The sequence below is a fragment of the Electrona antarctica genome (assembly GCF_951216825.1).
Source record: "Electrona antarctica genome assembly, chromosome: 21".
Lineage (NCBI taxonomy): Eukaryota > Metazoa > Chordata > Actinopteri > Myctophiformes > Myctophidae > Electrona > Electrona antarctica.
This window is the reverse complement of record NC_136802.1, coordinates 38,918,018-38,936,582: the sequence shown is the minus strand read 5'-3', so window position 1 is coordinate 38,936,582 and position 18,565 is coordinate 38,918,018. Positions and strand designations below refer to the sequence as shown.

Below are 18,565 nucleotides of genomic sequence, written 5' to 3'. Positions count from 1 at the left end.
GTAGATCTGCTATTTTTGAAAAATCGAAGAACGACTGACATAGAAACATAGCTTTTTCAGAAAACTGTCAGGATGTAGAAGACATTTTTAGAATCTGATCTCAAAATGGGTTAACTAACCATAGACCAAACCAATGAAAAATGTCACTATGGCGACAGCCCCATCTTCAGGACCAAGAAGGACGGCTCCTCCATTCCGGCTCAGGTAGCGCCGTACTTGTCCCGGGCGCTGTCCTTCACTCAGGAGCCTGCCACGCCCACCACGACGGCGCTGAACGGACCAGGAGGGCAGGACCAGCACCACCACCAGCACCATGGCCTGAGTCAGGCCGTCACTCTGTGTCTCTCACAGCTGTTCCACAAGCACGGCATGGTGGGTCGTTTGGTCGACTAAAACTATGGCGAAAAATGTTCGTCGACTACCTTTTTCCCCCCCGGGGGAAAACTGAATAATAATACGAAATAAAAACTAAGCTATGATGAGTAAAACTATGACTAAATGTACGGACAATTTCGTCAACGGAAATGGATTAAAAACTAAACTAAAATGTTAGGGAGGGAATAGCGTTGAAGAGACGCAGCAACAGTGATCATGGGCTGAAAATAGCCGATCTACAAGCTCACAAGGCGTCGCGCTGCAACGCATTGTGAGCTTGTAGATCGGCTATTTTCGGAGCGCAACCAAGGGCAAAATCTGCCATTACGACACCATCAAGGCCTGCCAAAACACATTTTAGTCGACTCAAATCTTATGACATTTAGTTGACTAAAATGACAACTAAAATCAAAATGTGCTTGTCCAAATCGACGCTATAGGTGGGCCACGCCGTGCGCTCCATGCACGCGCTGGTCAGCCGCAGCCCTCCCCAGTCCTCTCAGAGCCTCGCCCCTGTGCCGGCAGCCCCCGAAAGAAACAGCGCCCTCGTGTGGCTGGCGTGGCTCCACGTCTGCGACGGCCGGCCGGAGACGGCGGTGGAGATCCTGGACGCCATCCTGGCGGCCATGCCGGAGCACTGCACCACGCCGCAGGAAGGTCCGTTACCGTTTAATGCTTTTTTTTAAAGGTGTAGTGAAATGAAAAATAAGTTTTTCACACTTTTAGACCATATCAGTGGTCATCATATGAGCATACCTAACAATGGATGCCAAAAAAATTGTGTATTTTGTGTATCAAAAGTCCATAAAAATCTTTTTATTACTTCCTGAAAACGAAAACGTACTGCGTGATGACGTGTCGAGGCCCACATCGATAAAAGCCAATAAAAATGAAGCTCACCTGTTTAATTCCCCATATGTGCGCATCCGTTCAGCACAGCTGCTAATGATTACAGAAATCCTCCGTTTGTATTCCCATTCAAGATAACATCCAGAAAGTGTATTACTCAGTTTCAACTTAATCATCACGCTAAAATATGTATCTTAAAACATTATAGGGTAGAAATAAGCCACATAACAGTAAACTGGTACAGCTGGCCAACCATCTGACAAACGCACTCCATGCTGTCCTGCGTAGCATAGCTACCGTCCCTAGCTACCGTCCCATCGCCTGAAGGGATGCGACGCTCTGATTGGTTCAGAAACTTCAAAGCGGTGTTTCAACTTGAAACCGTCTGAAACTTCAAAATAAAATGTCCACCATTTCCGTTTCACTACGCCTTTAATGTTGTTTTCTTTTATTCCAAAGGGGAGAGAAAGAAAGGTGAAGATGGCCTTTTTAGCCTCATTGTTTGACAAATAGTCCGGTCCACGTCTAAGAACCTCTCACCTCTTCAGACTCCATCTTAGCGTGCAGCACTTGCCGTAGCACTTGCCCTAGCCTCGACGACCTTACAGGCGTATGCAAAGGCTCAATTTATGTAATTTAGATAGGATTTTAGGTAGACACTCCATAATGTACCTTCATACCTTCATACCTTCACTCTACAGATATTGTACTGTTAGACAGATATTAGGTTCTTGCTTATGATTCTTGATGACATATTTATATGTATTTGTTGTATTACCATGTGTTGTTCTTGCTTACTGTAAATCGCTCTGGATTAAGAGCGTCTGCTAAACGCCTAAATTGTAAATTGTAAATAATAAGAATGAAGTGTTTCAGGCCGATCTGGCGCCACTGAAATAAAATACACTTTGTTTTGGCTGTGTTGTTTAGGTGTGGTGCTCAACATGCGTGGCGTGGCCCTGCGGCGCATGGGTGACCTGCGGAGGGCAGCAGAGAGCTACCAGTCTGCCATCGACATCTGCGAGGAGTTTGAGGACCGACACAACTGGGCTGTAGCTCTGGCTAATCTAGGTGAAAAACCCTTACATGTTTATACTCTTTATATTATACATAACATCATAATATCGCATTACATTAATCAATAAAACACTGTAAATGGTACATTTATATAGGGCCTTTCTCCAAAGAACTTTCCAATGTGAATTACATTCAGCCATTCCCAATGTTGATGTGAAAATGAAATTGTACTGTGATGCATCTCGACGACATTGCAAATGAGTGCAACGTCAATATCTTTCGAGAATAAATATAGTTTGAATGAATGAATGAATGAATGAATGAATGAATGAATTCACACTAGTGAGTAACTACTCATCAGGAGCAGTCAGAGGGTTCAGTGTCTTGCAAAAGGACACTTTGACACTATCTCAGCGGAGCCTGGGATCGAACTGGGAACCTTACGTTTCCCAAGCAGCCTGAGTCACTGCCGCTGTGTTATGCCAGAGTCAAGACTCTGGTATCAAAACGACAAAACGAGTCACTTAATCAACGTTAGTCACTTAATTAATAAGGCATTTACTCCAGTACGTTATTCCTTTTTGTCTGTCGATGGATGTGTCCCACGGGACCTGTCTTATGCAAAATAACAAATAGACACATTTGAGGTCTCAACGCCCACTTTAGTCAGTCTCCCTCCTGTGTTTCTGCAGGCATGCTGTGCCTGAAGGCCGGCGCTAAACGCCTGGCGGAGACTCATCTCCTCGGTGCCGTGGAGATCTTCTCTGAGCTGGACAGAGAGGAGAACCACCATGAGGAGAACTTCATCACGGTGTTACTGGAGCTGGGACAGCACTACGTGGACCAGGGGAACCCGCACAATGCCAAAGGCTGCCTGGAGTGGGCGCTGCTGCTCTCTGTGTACGCGGACCATGCTGTCTGTGAGTAGAGAGAGGCGCGCACGCACGCACGCACGCATGCACGCACACACGCACACACACACACACACACACCACAATGATTTCCCCTTCATGTTCTCTGTTTTATGCGGGTTAAGGCCTCATTCACACGTACCAAACACCAATCAAGCAAATGTTTGGTCCACAATGCTTTTCCAATGGGAGTCACATGGTTTGATCAAACATTTGTTTGATGAGGGGGCAGGGGCAGAACACCACCAGCAATCAGCAATCAAACACAAATGTTTGATCAAACCATGTGACTCCAATTGGAAAAGCATTGTGGTGGCCCAAAAAAAACAAAAAAACGACCAAACATTTGCTTGATTGGTGTTTGGTACGTGTGAATGAGGCCTGAGAGTCTCGGTTTCAGGAGCAGGTTTTGATTCCAACTCGGTGCACAAATTGGTGTCAGAAATGCAGAAGTTCTTAGTCCTCGCGTGAGGGACATGACGGGACGTCCCGAAGTAAGCGATAATTGACGGTGCGTCAGTGCCTAATCATCAGTAATCGTCGGTAATGTTCTCCATAATGACCACCACTCACTGTCAATTATCCCGATTATTATTAGTATTTCCTTGCTTGCTTGCTTACGGTAACGAAAGTATTCCATACGTTTTTTTTAGAGGCCCTCATCTATGGAATTACCTAGATGCTTCACTTAAATCCTCATTATCCTTGCCAATATTCAAGAATCTAAAGAAATATCTTATTTTTTCCTCTGTAGATTACATGATTTACTTTGATGTGTCATATTTTCTTTTGTGTGTTTGTTGTTGTATTGTTTATTTCCCCTTTTTGTGCAGTCTGTGTTTTTATTTCTTTATTGCACAGCTGCCCCCCTTTGCCAAACTTGTAGACTTCATAATGAAGTTCTTAATGAACCTTTAATCTGTTTAATCAATGACCTCTTCCATACAGGAAAGGATTCCAAATAAGCCTTCTTCCTTTCCTTGCATTGTATTTTTGTTCTTCGATATGTATTGTCTATTTTTTATACTATGTGCTAAATAAATAAACCTAAACCTAAACTTAAATCAAGCATTAACCCATTTTGGGCGGGAAGTTGTTAGCATTATGTTATGCTTTAGCGATTGAAAAATAGCAGATCTACAAGCTCGTAGCGCGCCACCGAGTGGCGCGCTACGAGCTTGTAGGTCTGCTATTTTTGAAAAATCGAAGAACGACTGACAGAAACATAGATTTTTCAGAAAACTGTCAGGTCAAAATGGGTTAAACCAAGCCGTCCAATGAATGTACTTAGATACTAGTGGCTAGTACAAAACGACATGCACCATTTGTGTCGTCATGTATGCTGCCAGGCCAGCTGAGTGCCACCCGGAGGCTGTGCCATCTGTACGGGGAGGTGAGCGCCGACCGGGCCCTGGGACAGTGCATCCTCTACAACGAGCACCTGGTCAACCTGCTGCAGAGACACGGGGACAGAGGACAGGAGGGACACGCCCTGGAGACCATCAGCCAGCTCTACCTCAGCCTGGGGACACCCAGGTTACTGCCGGGGTGCCGTGTGTGCGTGTGCGTGTGTGTGTGTGTGTGTGTGTGCATAAATCATCATACTATAATTCAGTCAATGTCTGAATGTGTGTCTGTCTGTCTGTCAGAAACACTGCCGTATCTCCTCACTGCCTGCACCAATCACTCCCACTTTTCACACAGGCATTGACCATAATAATATGGAGGTCTTAACGAAGCCCTTTTTTCAATTTAACAAATTATAGATTAATAATGAATTTATTAGTGAATTAAAAACGCACCCAGGGCGCAGTACCCCCCACGGCCACAAGGGGCAATATCTCACAACGGGTAAGGGCTAGTATAACATAATTCACCGACCATAAATATCATTTCCGTACACACTTGCGTGCGTGGGTGCGGTATGACTGTGTGTGTGTTTGAATGTTTGCGTGTGCGCCTTTGCGTGTGTGCATAAATTACATTTATGGTCGGTGAGTTATGTTATATTTATGCAATGATGTACAATACCATATTGTCATTCTTTTAACATTTGGTTGTATTTTAAGTTTTAACTGTTTTTGAGTGGTGCAACCACTCCAAGGAACAGCAATGTCTGTGTTAACCTACCTATGTGACTGTGACTATGTAGCCTCGGAAACCCAGACGTTTTAGTGACTATGTGACTATGAGTACCAGTAGGGGCAAAAGTGGCGCTGTTGTGCCAGAAACACAGAGAGAGAGAGAGATAGTGCTGCACTGTTGCCTGCTAATGAGAGAGAGAGGGGGGGGGGGGGGGGGGGGGGGAGAGGGGAGAGGGGAGTTGCACCACTCAGTTCACACGGGTGTGATTTTCTTATACGGTCTTGTAAAATGTTTTCATATTATGTAATGTATTTTATGTGTGGACCACAGGAAGAGTAGCTGCTACTATTAGGGGATTTAAATACACAATAAACACACGGCTTTAGCACTATCAACTAATAGTAACAATTCTATAACACAATAATTTGTTAGGATTGGTTATATTAGACAAAATAGCCATTTGAAGCTCAAATGATGTGTTATTTCGCTAGAAGCCGATATAGAGCGTCGCAGTCCCGCCCCCCTTACTAATTATTCGACCGGCCCAAAACATTGTGTTTATTATTGTCATGATTTGTCACGAGCCTAGTTGGCTTTGTCTGCGGCGTAAACGTCTTTAAAACCCATTCTGGGCGGGAACCCCTTTTGGTGTTAGCATTATGTTATGCTTTAGCTATTGAAAAATAGCAGATCTACAAGCTCGTAGCGCGCCACCGAGTGGCGCGCTACGAGCTTGTAGGTCTGCTATTTTTGAAAAATCGTGAAAATGCGGCCCAAATCTTTGAAAATTGAACATATTATTTAAGACTTTTATTATTTATATTATTTCAACGTTACGCCTAAATGGGTTAAATAAATACTTTTTGAAAAATCTATGGGGAAAATGAACAGGAAATTATTTTCCGGGCCTCTCGTCGGGGGCGGGACCGCGACGCTCTATATCTCAATATATTGAATTGTAACCCCTGAATCGTATATATACTGTATCCTAATTGTCAGATTCTTGCCAATTAACATTCCCTAAATGGTCTCTTACTGTATGTGTCATCATGGTCATCAGAGGCTACCGGATGGCTCTGGACTACACCAAGAGGAGTCTGGGTATTTTCATCGACCTGGGTCGCAAGGAGAAGGAGGCGTACGGCTGGCTGCAGGCGGGGAGGATCTACCACATGCTGGGTCAGACGGAGCTGGTTGACCTCTACGTCCAGGTCTGACACCAGACACCACACCCCGACAGTCTGTTTGGTTAACCCATTTTTGACCTGAGATCAGATTCTAAAAAATGTCTTCTACATCCTGACAGTTTTCTGAAAAAGCTATGTTTCTATGTCAGTGGTTCTTCGATTTTTCAAAAATAGCAGACCTACAAGCTCGTAGCGCGCCACTCGGTGCCGCGCTACGAGCTTGTAGATCTGCTTTTTTTCAATAGCTAAAGTATAACATAATGCTAACACCAAAAGGGGTTCCCGCCCAAAATGGGTTAATGTCTTTTTTGTGTGTCCCTGGCCGTGTCCCTGGCTTTGTCCGAGCACGGAAATAGCGTTAGTTCACCACCAAGTGTCACTGTTGCGCAGCCTGCCCACACACACACACACACACACACACACACACACACACACACACACACACACACACACACACACACACACACACACACACACACACACACACACACACACACACACACACACACACACACACACACACCAGGGAGGAGGGTTTGTACAGTACAGTACAGTACAGTACAGTACAGTACAGTACAGTACAGTACAGTACAGTACAGTACAGTACAGTACAGTACAGTACAGTACCACTCACTTCAGACGGGTCCAATTTTTTGAAAATCCTGTTAGTTTCTTCCCACTCACAATCTGGTTTTCGGACTACAATAATCGCCCACCGAAAACAGGTGTGACGCATGGCAATCAACTCTCAGACGAGGTGTGACGTCACACACCGAACGCCAATCAGAGCCTGAGTAAACGCAGCATTAGTCACCGAGGAAGTATGTAAGGAGATTTATGATTTGAGCGACGATTGTCGACCGACACGTCGCACTACGTGACACTCAGCGTTTTTGACAGTAACGTGTTGTTAGTTGACAATTGTAAGTTGTTTCTGGATAAAGACCATGGCCATGATTGTATGCAATTTTATAACACCATGAGACAGGGACTTCAATTTAACCCATTTTGACCTGAGATCAGATTCTAAAAATGTCTTCTACATCCTGACAGTTTTCTGAAAAAGCTATGTTTGTATGTCAGTCGTTCTTCGATTTTTCAAAAATAGCAGACCTACAAGCTCGTAGCGCGCCACTCGGTGGCGCGCTATGAGCTTGTAGATCTGCTATTTTTCAATAGCTAAAGCATAACATAATGCTAACACCAAAAGGGGTTCCCGCCCAAAATGGGTTTTAAGAGAGTGTAGAAAGTGAACCAAATGGACCAGAAGGTTCACTTCAGAGTCACAGTCAGACCTGTAAGACTCACAGTATACAATCAGCTGTACATTCTTTCATTAACCCATTTAGGCCTGACGTCGAAATTTAAAAAATGTCTTCTAAATCATGACAGTTTTCTGAAATACCTATGGTTCTATATATCAGTGGTGCTCAATATTTCATGTCAAGGACCCCAAAAATTATATGTAATATGCCTCCGCCCCCCCATCTGAAAATATGTTGTTCCAGGGACCTCCCCAGAAGCAAAGATTTGAGTTGAAATGTTCACTCTTCAAATATATGAGGCACATTTTCACAATTTTTCAAAAAAATTTCAATAGCTAAAGCATAACATAATGCTAACACTAAAAGGGGTTCCCGCCCTGAATGGGTTAAGTATATGTTTGTGTATACTGTTTGTACAGTACAGTAGCCTAACATATGTGTTACAGTGGTTGTGAAAAGGCGGTCATTTAGTGAAATAACTGGTCATTTGTTGTAGAATCACACACTGCACACAATGATTTGGAACCAGCAGATTCTTGTTAGTACAGGAACCTACCATTTAGTAGAGTGAATGGTACCTTCTGTACATCAACCGCTTTAAACTACAAAAAATATTACCACCTGTGAGCAATCTCCATGCATATTGCAAGGCCGGATATTCATTGTCATATTGATTACATTTACTAGAAATGGAATCCGGTTTAGCTTGTGTGTGTGTGTGTGTGTGTGTGTGTGTGTGTGTGTGTGTGTGTGTGTGTGTGTGTGTGTGTGTGTGTGTGTGTGTGTGTGTGTGTGTGTGTGTGTGTGTGTGTGTGTGTGTGTGTGTGTGTGTGTGTGTGTGTGTGTGTGTGTGTGTGTGTGTGTGTGTGCGCGAGAGAAACAGACATACTGTACAATAGAGGGTATGCGCGTGACATCATCAAACCCGGAAGTTATGCAGGAACGCCTACTAAGTGGCAAAAAACTACTTTCTGGCCTTGACAGCCCATGCATTCCAAACAGAAAGGTCCTATCTGATTGCATTAAACAATGTTAAACTCACTTTGCCTGTTGCTTTGCCACTCGATTTGCCACTCGATGTGCCATTCACTTTAACCCATTTTGGGGCGGGAACCCCTTTTGGTGTAAGTATTATGTTATGCTTTAGCTATTGAAAAATAGCAGATCTACAAGCTCATGCGCGCTACGAGCTTGTAGGTCTGCTATTTTTGAAAAATCGAAGAACGACTGACATAGAAACATAGCTTTTTCAGAAAACTGTCAGGATTTAGAAGACATTTATAGAATCGTTCCCAGGTCAAAATGGGTTAAGCATGCGCATACCCTCTATACATGTACATTTTTACAAGATTCTGCAGAATAAGATGGAGTCGTTAGTTATGTGACTAACCTTTCCTTTTTGCCTCCTTTGTGAGACAAACTAGTACTTTTACACGTTTACGTAAAACCACTGGGTGTAGAAGGAGACACATTCATTCATTCATTCATTCATTCATTCATTCAGGTAGCTCAGGACATGGGTCTGGGAACCGGAAACACCAGCTTCATCCTGGGTCTGCTGGAGGCAGCCGGAGACGTGTTCTTCAACAGCAGCCATGACCGAGAAAAGGCTGTGTGCTTCTACAGGGTATGACCTATGACCCTAACATAATGTGTACACTCTGCTTCTACAGGGTATGACCTATGACCCTAACATAATGTGTACACTCTGCTTCTACAGGGTATGACCTATGACCCTAACATAATGTGTACACTCTGCTTCTACAGGGTATGACCTATGACCCTAACATAATGTGTACACTCTGCTTCTACAGGGTATGACCTATGACCCTAACATACTGTGTACTCTGCTTCTACAGGGTATGACCTATGACCCTAACATACTGTGTGCACTCTGCTTCTACAGGGTATGACCTATGACCCTAACATACTGTGTACACTCTGCTTCTACAGGGTATGACCTATGACCCTAACATACTGTGTACACTGCTTCTACAGGGTATGACCTATGACCCTAACATACTATACACTCTGCTTCTACTGAGTATGACCTATGACCCTAACATACTGTACACTCTGCTTCTACTGAGTATGACCTATGACCCTAACATACTGTGTACACTCTGCTTCTACTGGGTATGACCTATGACCCTAACATACTGTGTACACTCTGCTTCTACAGGGTATGACCTATGACCCTAACATACTGTGTAAACTCTGCTTCTACGGAGTATGACCTATGACCCTAACATACTGTGTACACTCTGCTTCTACAGGGTATGACCTATGACCCTAACATAACCCATTTTGGACTGACGTCGAAATAAAAAAAAACGTTCGCTCTGAAAGAATATATATTCAAAGATTTGTGCCGCATTTTTACGATTTTTCAAAAATAGCAGACCTACAAGTTCATAGCGCGCCACTCGGTGGCGCGCTATGAGCTTGTAGATCTGCTATTTTTCGATAGCTAAAGTATAACATAATGCTTAGTTAAAACACCAAAAGGGGTTCCCGCCCAGAATGGGATAAGTCTGCTCCTACCAGGTATGAGCCTATAGCATGCATGCCCAAATAAGTAAGTAGCCTTGCCGAGCCATGAGGCCCATAGGGCAGGAGCCTATCTCCCGTTTCTGTAGCGTGAGGCAGCTTGATGTACAAGTACACCCCCTGGACATGACGCTAGTATGTCGCAGTGACTTACCCCCAATCCAACCCTTGATGCTGAGTGTCAAGCAGGGAGGCATTGGGTCCCATTTTTAGAGTCTTTGGTATGACCCGGCCGGGGATCGAACCCCGACCTCCCAGTCTCAGGGCGGACACTCTAACCACAAGGCCACTGAGCTGGTGCACGCTCAAGCTTGAGTTAAAGTAGTTGCCGCGCACTGAAAGTACCCGATCACAAAGTGTCGTGCAGGCCGCCCTTACTGCGGTATTTCCGGTGGTTCTGCGTTGTTATGCGTATGTACAGTATGAATGAATGGTACTGTACAAAATGTAATTCAACATCTCAGAGGTCTCCCCTCCGGTGCAACCAACCACTGTCGTCAGCAGAAAGAAGAGACTTACAAATGGAAACCGAAATGGATTTGGTTTCATTTTACACTCTCAAGAGTTAAATTATTATTAAATATCTGCATTACATAATTTACAGGAAGTCTTACACAATTAGAAAATGTAGAAGAATTGTTATTTTGTTACAACATTCGCCTGTTATCTCTCCTTATGGTACATCAACATCAGTACAGCACGGAATTGTGGACAAAATCATATCCAACGACAAACAAAAATGTTCTACGTTTTGGGTCTGAGAAGCTAAATCTCATCAAACGGTGGTCTGTGGCTCAAATGCACAATGGTAAATGGTGCATTTATATAGCGCCTTTATCCAAGGCGCTTTACATAGATGTGCATTACATTCACCCATTCACACACCGATGGCGGCGGAAGCCATGCAAGGTACCAACCAGCTCATCGGGAGAAATTTGGGGTTCAGTGTCTTGCCCAAGGACACTTCGACATGTAGACAAGAGGGGCCGGGATTCGAACCTCCGACCCATGGATCATTGGACGACCTGCTCTACCTCCTGAGCCACAGTCGCCACAATAACTAATGGACCTAAAACCACTGCTCTATGTGTGTGTATTTCTTTTCTTCACATAGTGAAGTGTGTATTGTGCGGTGTGCTGTGTGCGTGTGTGTGTGTGTGGTGCCCCCCACAGGACCGGGCGCTGCCCATCGCAGTGAAGACGGGCAGCACCAGGACCAGACTGAGGATGTGTAACAAACTGACGGAGCTGCTGCTCGGCCTCAAGATGTACGGCGAGGCGCTGGAGTACGCTCAGACGGCGCTGGACCTCAGCGTCACTCTGGGTACGTCACTTCTCAAAGTCTTTAATTCTGGACATCAGCGTCACTTTGGGTACGTCACTTCTAAAGGGCGGCTGTGGCTCAGGAGGTACAGCAGGTCGTCCAATGATCCCTGGGTCGGCGGTTCGAATACAGGCTCCTCCTGTCCACATGTCGAAGTGTCCTTGGGCAAGACACTGAACCCCACATTGCCTCCAATGAGTCGGTCGGTGTGAGCTCGCCACCATTGGTGTGTGAATGTGGGAAGTGAGGACGCTGGCGTCGACTGTTCGCCGCTTCACCTCCCAATGTACAGTATGAATGAATGAACCATTGTAAAGCGCTTTGAGCACTTGGAAAAGCGCTATAAAAATGCAATTCATTACGTCACTTCTCAAAGCTTTAATTCTGGACATCAGCATCACTCTGGGTACGTCACTTCTCAAAGATGTTTCCATGTCAAGGAGGACCACCCAGCTTGATATGTATTTAGCCACCAGGCCCGAATCCCCATCTGAAAAGGTTTCTGTGCCAGGGACTCAGGTGCCCCCCCCCCCCCCCCCCAGAAGATGAAAATCTTTCATTTCATACGACATTGCTCTGGATTAAAAGCGTCTGCCAAATGCCTACATTTTTAAATTAATACATTTGTGTGATCATTCAAGTATCCCGTTCATTTACGGAAACAAAAACACTTGCTAAAAAGCGCTCTCTGGACATGATATCCAATAATTCAAAGCACTGGTTCACTCAAAACCACATGCTTTCTGGACACGACCCCCTTACATCAGACAGAAGGAGAGACAATAGAAATGATGTGTCTATGTATGGAGACACCTATGTTTACTGTGCCATCCTAACTGTTAAGTATGTATGCTGCTCCTGTATTTAAAGTTTTGCCTTTTTCTTTCAAGTTCTTTGTATTATTGTTACACGTGTATAATTTAACTCTAATTTGCACTTTTAAAAGATTATCAAATGGTTATTTTAGCTTTTCACACTGTCTGCTCCTCTTGGCATTGACTTCTCATTATGTGCTGTCAGTGTGGTGTAGCTATGTACTGTAGACAATGCAGCCAGCAGTACGGTCGCAGGGTGCAGGGAGCCTGTGTATAGAGACACACGGGGACTACAAATTTCACGCCCCCAAATGAGACAGCGGCCCCACTTCTGGTCCGTTTCAACTGTGTACTGCAGCTGCCAATGCAATCCCTATGAGAGGCATCATGAAATACCCTAATTTCACTGGTTCATTACTGAGGCTATAGCGATTTTTTTTGTGTTCTAATAAAGTGTCCCATATGTTTGATTTGTCCTTTTCAATGTCACATACCTGCCATCTCAATATACATCCTACAGTGTACTATAATATACTCCATCAGTTTGTGAAAAGTGCTAGCATTGTAAATCTCAAGTCAAAGTGGTCGCACGGTATATACGTCACGGTTGCATCCCTTGAGGTTTTCAATACCCAGATATATTTGTTGTATTTTGTTTTATATGATATTTATTTGTTGAAAATGATCTAAACAGCTTCTTGCAAGACTATTATTAATACTCATCTGGAGAATTCACTAGGTAGTTGAAAATGTCAGGATGTCACTCCTCCATTTAGCTGGGTTATTTTCCCATGCAACTATTCAGCAAAGTTAATTATACAACAAGTTGACAGCGGTAAAACACACCGTCGGAGCTCCGTGGTAGGTAGAACATATATAGTAAGCCCGTGACATGTTCAAAATATAGACATGAATAACAAAGTCAGTCGGGATCGGGATGTATATTGAGAATTCCACTCTTCAAAGTCGGCGCTCGTAGCCTCGTAAAGGCAGTGACGTCCCTTAAAAGCGACAGGTTCTCTGTCTGCCGTCTCCCCTTTGCTCCGTTAACATTATGGGTAACTCATTCAAGTGGTAAATTAAATGTGAAATACATCCTCTATTGAGAAAACAACAATATATGTTGACAAAGACACTTCATACATTTGGAAACATATTTTTATTCAAATCAATATATAGTCTTCAGTTCATTTCATATTATTTTAAAAGTAGGCTAACTACAGTTGAATTTCAATGGACTTCTATGGGCTGGCCTGCAGTATCCGTGCCAACGGACCAGAAGTGGGGACGCTGTCTCATTTGGGGGCGTGAAATTTGTAGTCCCCGTGTGTCTCTATAGAGCGTCGCAGTCCCGCCCCCTCGAGAGACCCGGAAAAGAAATCCCCGTTCATTTTCCTCATAGACTTTTCAGAAAGTATTTATTTGAAGACGGACAAAGCCAACTCTTGTCGTGACAAATCATGACAATAAACACAATGTTTTGGGCCAAACAAAGAATTAGAAAGTAGAACAAAACGGAAGGTTACAACACTTTTTTTGTTGTTTTTCTTCTTTGTAATTATTTGTTTGGTCCAAAATATTGTGTTTGTTGTCATGATTTGTCACGACTCGAGTTGGCTTCGTACGACGCTTAAAAGGTCTTTAAATAAATACTTTTTGAAATGTCTATGGGAAAAATGCATTGGGATTCATTTTCTGGGCCAGGTGTCGTCATGAAAGGGGGCGGGACTGCGACGCTCTATTGAGTGAAGAACGAGCCCTTTGAGTGATTCAGAATGCTGCCTCGAAAGTACGCCTGTCTTCAGAGAATGTAACATCTCACAAAACACTTGAACCAAGTAGAAGGTCTATCCCAGGGGTCTTCAACGATTTTCAGGCCAAGGAACCCTCAGCTGAGAGAGTCTGCTGCCATTTGCTATATATTGTATACCCTAAATACAGTTATGTTTTTTTTTGGTTCGACCTCGGTCGTTGGAAATGTGCTATACAAATAAAGTTTGATTTGATTTCGATTTGATTTGAAGTAGGACCGTTAATTTACAAAAAACATCCACAAAAGGTTAAAATATAACCGATATTATGGGTCTTAAGTGGATATGGATAACAGCAAAAATGCACCAGTGAGGTAAATAAAAGTAACGGGTGTATATGTTTGGTTTCAACGTTGCCAGGCGAGCGTCTGAACGAGCGCGTGGCGTACCACCGGCTGGCCACGCTGAACCACCGTCTGGGCCAGTTCGAACTGGCCGAGCACTACTTCCTGAAGACGCTGGCGCTGTGCCCCGCGCCCCTGCAGTTCGACGAGGAGACCCTGTACTACGCCAGAGTGTACCAGACGCTGGGCGACATCATCTTCTACGACCTGAAGGTAAAAACAATGGGCGGCGGTGGCTCAGGGGTAGAGTGCCTGGATGGTAACCGTAAGGTTGCAAGTTCGAACCCGGGCTCCCCCAGAGTTAGTGTCAAAGTGACCTCGAACAAGACACTGAACCCCTAATTGCTCCCGATGTGCTAGTTGGTGCCTTGCATTGCATGGTTTCCGCTGCCATCGGTGTATGAATGTGTGTGTGAATGGGTGAATGTAATGCACAATCTCTGTAAAGCGCCTTGGATAAAGGTGCTATATAAATGCACCATTTACCATTTAACAACCTGCGATGTTTCTGAAGTCTAATTTATACTCTGTAGTACGACATGGTCGCTCACTGGCAGAACAAGTCATTACCGGGCCGAGGGGGAGGGAGAGGGCCCCCGAACTGACCCCCCGCCCCACCACCACCACCACCGTACGACACGATAACCCATCAAAGCTTGACGTTAGATCGCTTTAAAACAAACATCCCCGTAACTGCAGGTCTTACAAACCTCGGCCACTCTGCAGTTTTCTCTCACACCAATTCAAACCATTTGAGAGTTCAGAGTTCAGAGTTCAGCGTCGCACTTCAACTAAGGAACTAAAATGTTTATAAGAATTGGCACGGCGGCCAAACAGTTCCAAGTACAAGCACTATTTAAGGGCATGATATAAGCAGGCTAGGTGAACTTCAATTTAATAACATCACATTCTTTGGTTCCATTTGGACACTCAGAGTTAAGGGACAAGGGGGTCCTTGCAAATTAAACATTTTGAGAACCACAAAAACCACAAAAATTGTAGATCTATTTTCCAAAAATCAAGTAATCCATAAATCCATCAAATAAAAAGGCAATGCATTGCTCAAAAAGGGAAAAAAGTGTATTCCTCACCCAACCATCAAGTCAGTGGTCCACAGGAGGTTCCCCTTTGTCTAAATTTTAGACAAAGGGTCAATCAATTCAGAGCTTTTAGACTCTAAAAGCTCTGAATTGATTCAGAGCTAAATCGTCAGAAGTGCTCCTTGACCAAGCTTTCCTTCTTCAGATCTAAAAATAATTACGGTCCCACTAGAATAGTTTGTCTCTGTGGTTTATCAATTTCTGATTATAGTTTAGTATTAGCCTTAAAAGAGTCTCTTTGACAAACCATCACCAAACACTCTTTTTGATACCTAAAATGGAACCCCTAGTTGCCTCACTTCCTGTACTTTTATAAATGTTCCTGGTATCTCACTTCCTGGAACTATTGCTAACATGCCTTTTTCCCCACAGCTCCCCCTATGATCAAACCTTGTCAACAGAAAATGAATGAACATGGTTTAACTACACAAAACAAAACATATTTTCCGTACGTACACTACATTTCGGGGTTAAATATTCAACCGTATTTTAACCAGTATATTCCCTTGTTATCACCGAGTATGTTATGTTTCATTTTCTTTCAATTAATACTCATACCAGGACAGGAAATACATTTCTTCACACATTTATGTGGCAGTGTCACAATTGGACTCCTAATATGCCAACGTGAAATCAGTCACAACTGAGAGGACACTGTGATAGGCTGGAGGACTGAGAGGACACTGTGATAGGCTGGGGGACTGAGAGGACACAGGTGGAAACTCTGACAAATCACAGGATTGGTGAGACGAGACAAGTAGCCTACTGGTAACGAATGACAACAGGAAACACTAGAGGAACAATACTACAAAATAAGAAGCACTGGGGGGAATTAACAAAACTACCAGAATACGAGACTAAAACAGAACAATAACATAATTAGGTCTAAATGTCCAAAGATAATAAACACCGAAATCCAAACCAAATCCATGTGCTGAGGAGGGGGACTCACTGTGTATTTGCAGTGTCAGTTGGTTTATGGATTCCACACAGAAAATAGTGTGGAGACTATAATATGTTCAGCCAGCAGATGGCGATCTAAGGCTGCTGCTTGCACAGTGAGCACAAGAAATTGAACCAGGGAATGTTTATTAATTAATAATAAACATTGCCATGCATTATTAAATATAGGCTAGTAGTGGTTGCTCTTTGACTATGGTTATCATCAGCACTAATATCTGAGACACAGTGTGTCACAGTTGCCCACTAATACCAACATTAGGCTACATCTTCTCAAAGACTACTACTACTATTGCTTCTACGACTACTGCTTCTCAAAGACCCTCGAGGGGTCCTTGAGGGGTTTCCAGAAAGGGTCCTTGAGGGGGGGGGGGTTAAGAAAAATATTAATATATTATCAAAATCAGTTTAACCGCTTTAAACCTATTTGAAAATAGCTATATTCTACAAGCTCGCAATGTGACGTGTTGTGAGCCTGTAGATCTGCTATTTTCACAAATAAATCATTAAAATATGACTACAATTTTGTATGGGGGACCCTAGCTTATATTCAGATGGGGGTCCTCTGCCAAATACATATTAATATTTGTTTTTACATGAACATGTTTGTGAACCACAGTCAGTTGTAATCAACACGCAAGAAACACCCAGCTCATAGTTGGCACGCACGCACACACGCACGCAGGGAGGTGTGCACACACACATTCAATTTATAGCATACCAAATAAACGATATAGAGCCTATGCCTCTCGTATAGCCTCCTGCAGAGCATCTGAGTACTTAACCCATTCTCGGGGTGGGAACCCCTTTTGGTGTTAGCATTATGTCATGCTTTAGCTATTGAAAAATAGCAGATCTACAAGCTCATAGCGCGCCACCGAGCCACCGAGTGGCGCGCTACGAGCTTGTAGGTCTGCTATTTTTTGAAAAATCGAAGAACGACTGACATAGAAACATAGCTTTTTCAGAAGACTGTCAGGATGTAGAAGACATTTTTATAGAATCTGATCTCTGGTTAAAAATGGGTTAATCCACCACTGAATAAAACAAAAGCTGTGTTGGATGGTTTCTTACTGTACGTTATTTTTTTCCCTTGCAGGATCCGTTCGACGCGGCCGGCTACTACCACCTGGCTCTGGCGGCCGCCATGGACCTGGGCAACAAGCGCTCGCAGCTGGAGCTGTGCACGCGCCTCGCCACCATCTACCACAACTTCCTCCTGGACCGCACCCTGTCGCTCTTCTTCTACCAGAAGGCGCGGGGCTTCGCCGCCGACCTCAACGTGAGGCGGGTCAACATCGCACCCCCGGAGAACCACCACCAGGGGTCGCCAGGGGACGACACGGCCACGTCGCAGTACAGGAGGACGTCCGTCGAGGAGAGGAAGAGGTCCCGTGAGGAGAAGAGACATTTCAACGATCAAGACTGATTTTTTATCCCACAATTTTTGTATCCAATTTTTTTCACCCAGTGTCAATAGGTCTAGTGTAATCCTGGGTGCCACACTCCCTCTGCCAACCTGGGGAGAGCAACGGACTGACCTCATGCTTCCTTCTATGAATGAGGAGTCCAAGCCACTTTTTTTCACCCGATAGGATGGAGTTTCCCCGGTTGGACGTATATAGCGCATGGAAGGAACACGTAATTCCAACCAGTTCCTTTCCTCTCCATCAGGAGCCCCGGCTGGCCAGGGGGAGGCAGTATAGAGACCAGGATTACTGATTCTTTATTTTTTTGATTATTATTTCGTAACAATTTCGAAAACTTTTAACCACATTTTTAGAAGCTATAATGTCCACTAGTGAAGCCTGGTTGGAGGTTGGAGGTGGTTATGATGATAAGATACTTGTGTGGTTCTGAATCTATACAGTATTATATTGTGTTTCTTTCCAAGCGTGGCTCGGGAAGAGGGACACTTGGTTTTTTGTCAACACAACATGACATAACAAACAAGTCAGGCCTGAGGCTTATG

At 44.0% G+C, this 18,565-nt stretch overlaps 1 protein-coding gene across 1 annotated transcript in view; it reads left to right on the top strand.

Moving 5' to 3' along the window:
• sh3tc1 (SH3 domain and tetratricopeptide repeats 1) overlaps nt 1–18,022 on the top strand; it is a gene marked incomplete at its 3' end in the record, with an annotated part of 49,533 nt that extends 31,511 nt beyond the window's left edge. The window contains exons 15-24 of the mRNA XM_079491366.1: nt 159–372; nt 816–1,032; nt 2,155–2,295; nt 2,934–3,161; nt 4,502–4,688; nt 6,298–6,448; nt 9,194–9,316; nt 11,413–11,563; nt 14,550–14,746; nt 17,693–18,022. Coding sequence (XP_079347492.1) covers nt 159–372; nt 816–1,032; nt 2,155–2,295; nt 2,934–3,161; nt 4,502–4,688; nt 6,298–6,448; nt 9,194–9,316; nt 11,413–11,563; nt 14,550–14,746; nt 17,693–18,022 — 1,939 coding nt within the window. The remainder of the gene's footprint in view (nt 1–158; nt 373–815; nt 1,033–2,154; nt 2,296–2,933; nt 3,162–4,501; nt 4,689–6,297; nt 6,449–9,193; nt 9,317–11,412; nt 11,564–14,549; nt 14,747–17,692) is intronic.
• Between the last annotated feature and the right edge of the window lie 543 nt (nt 18,023–18,565).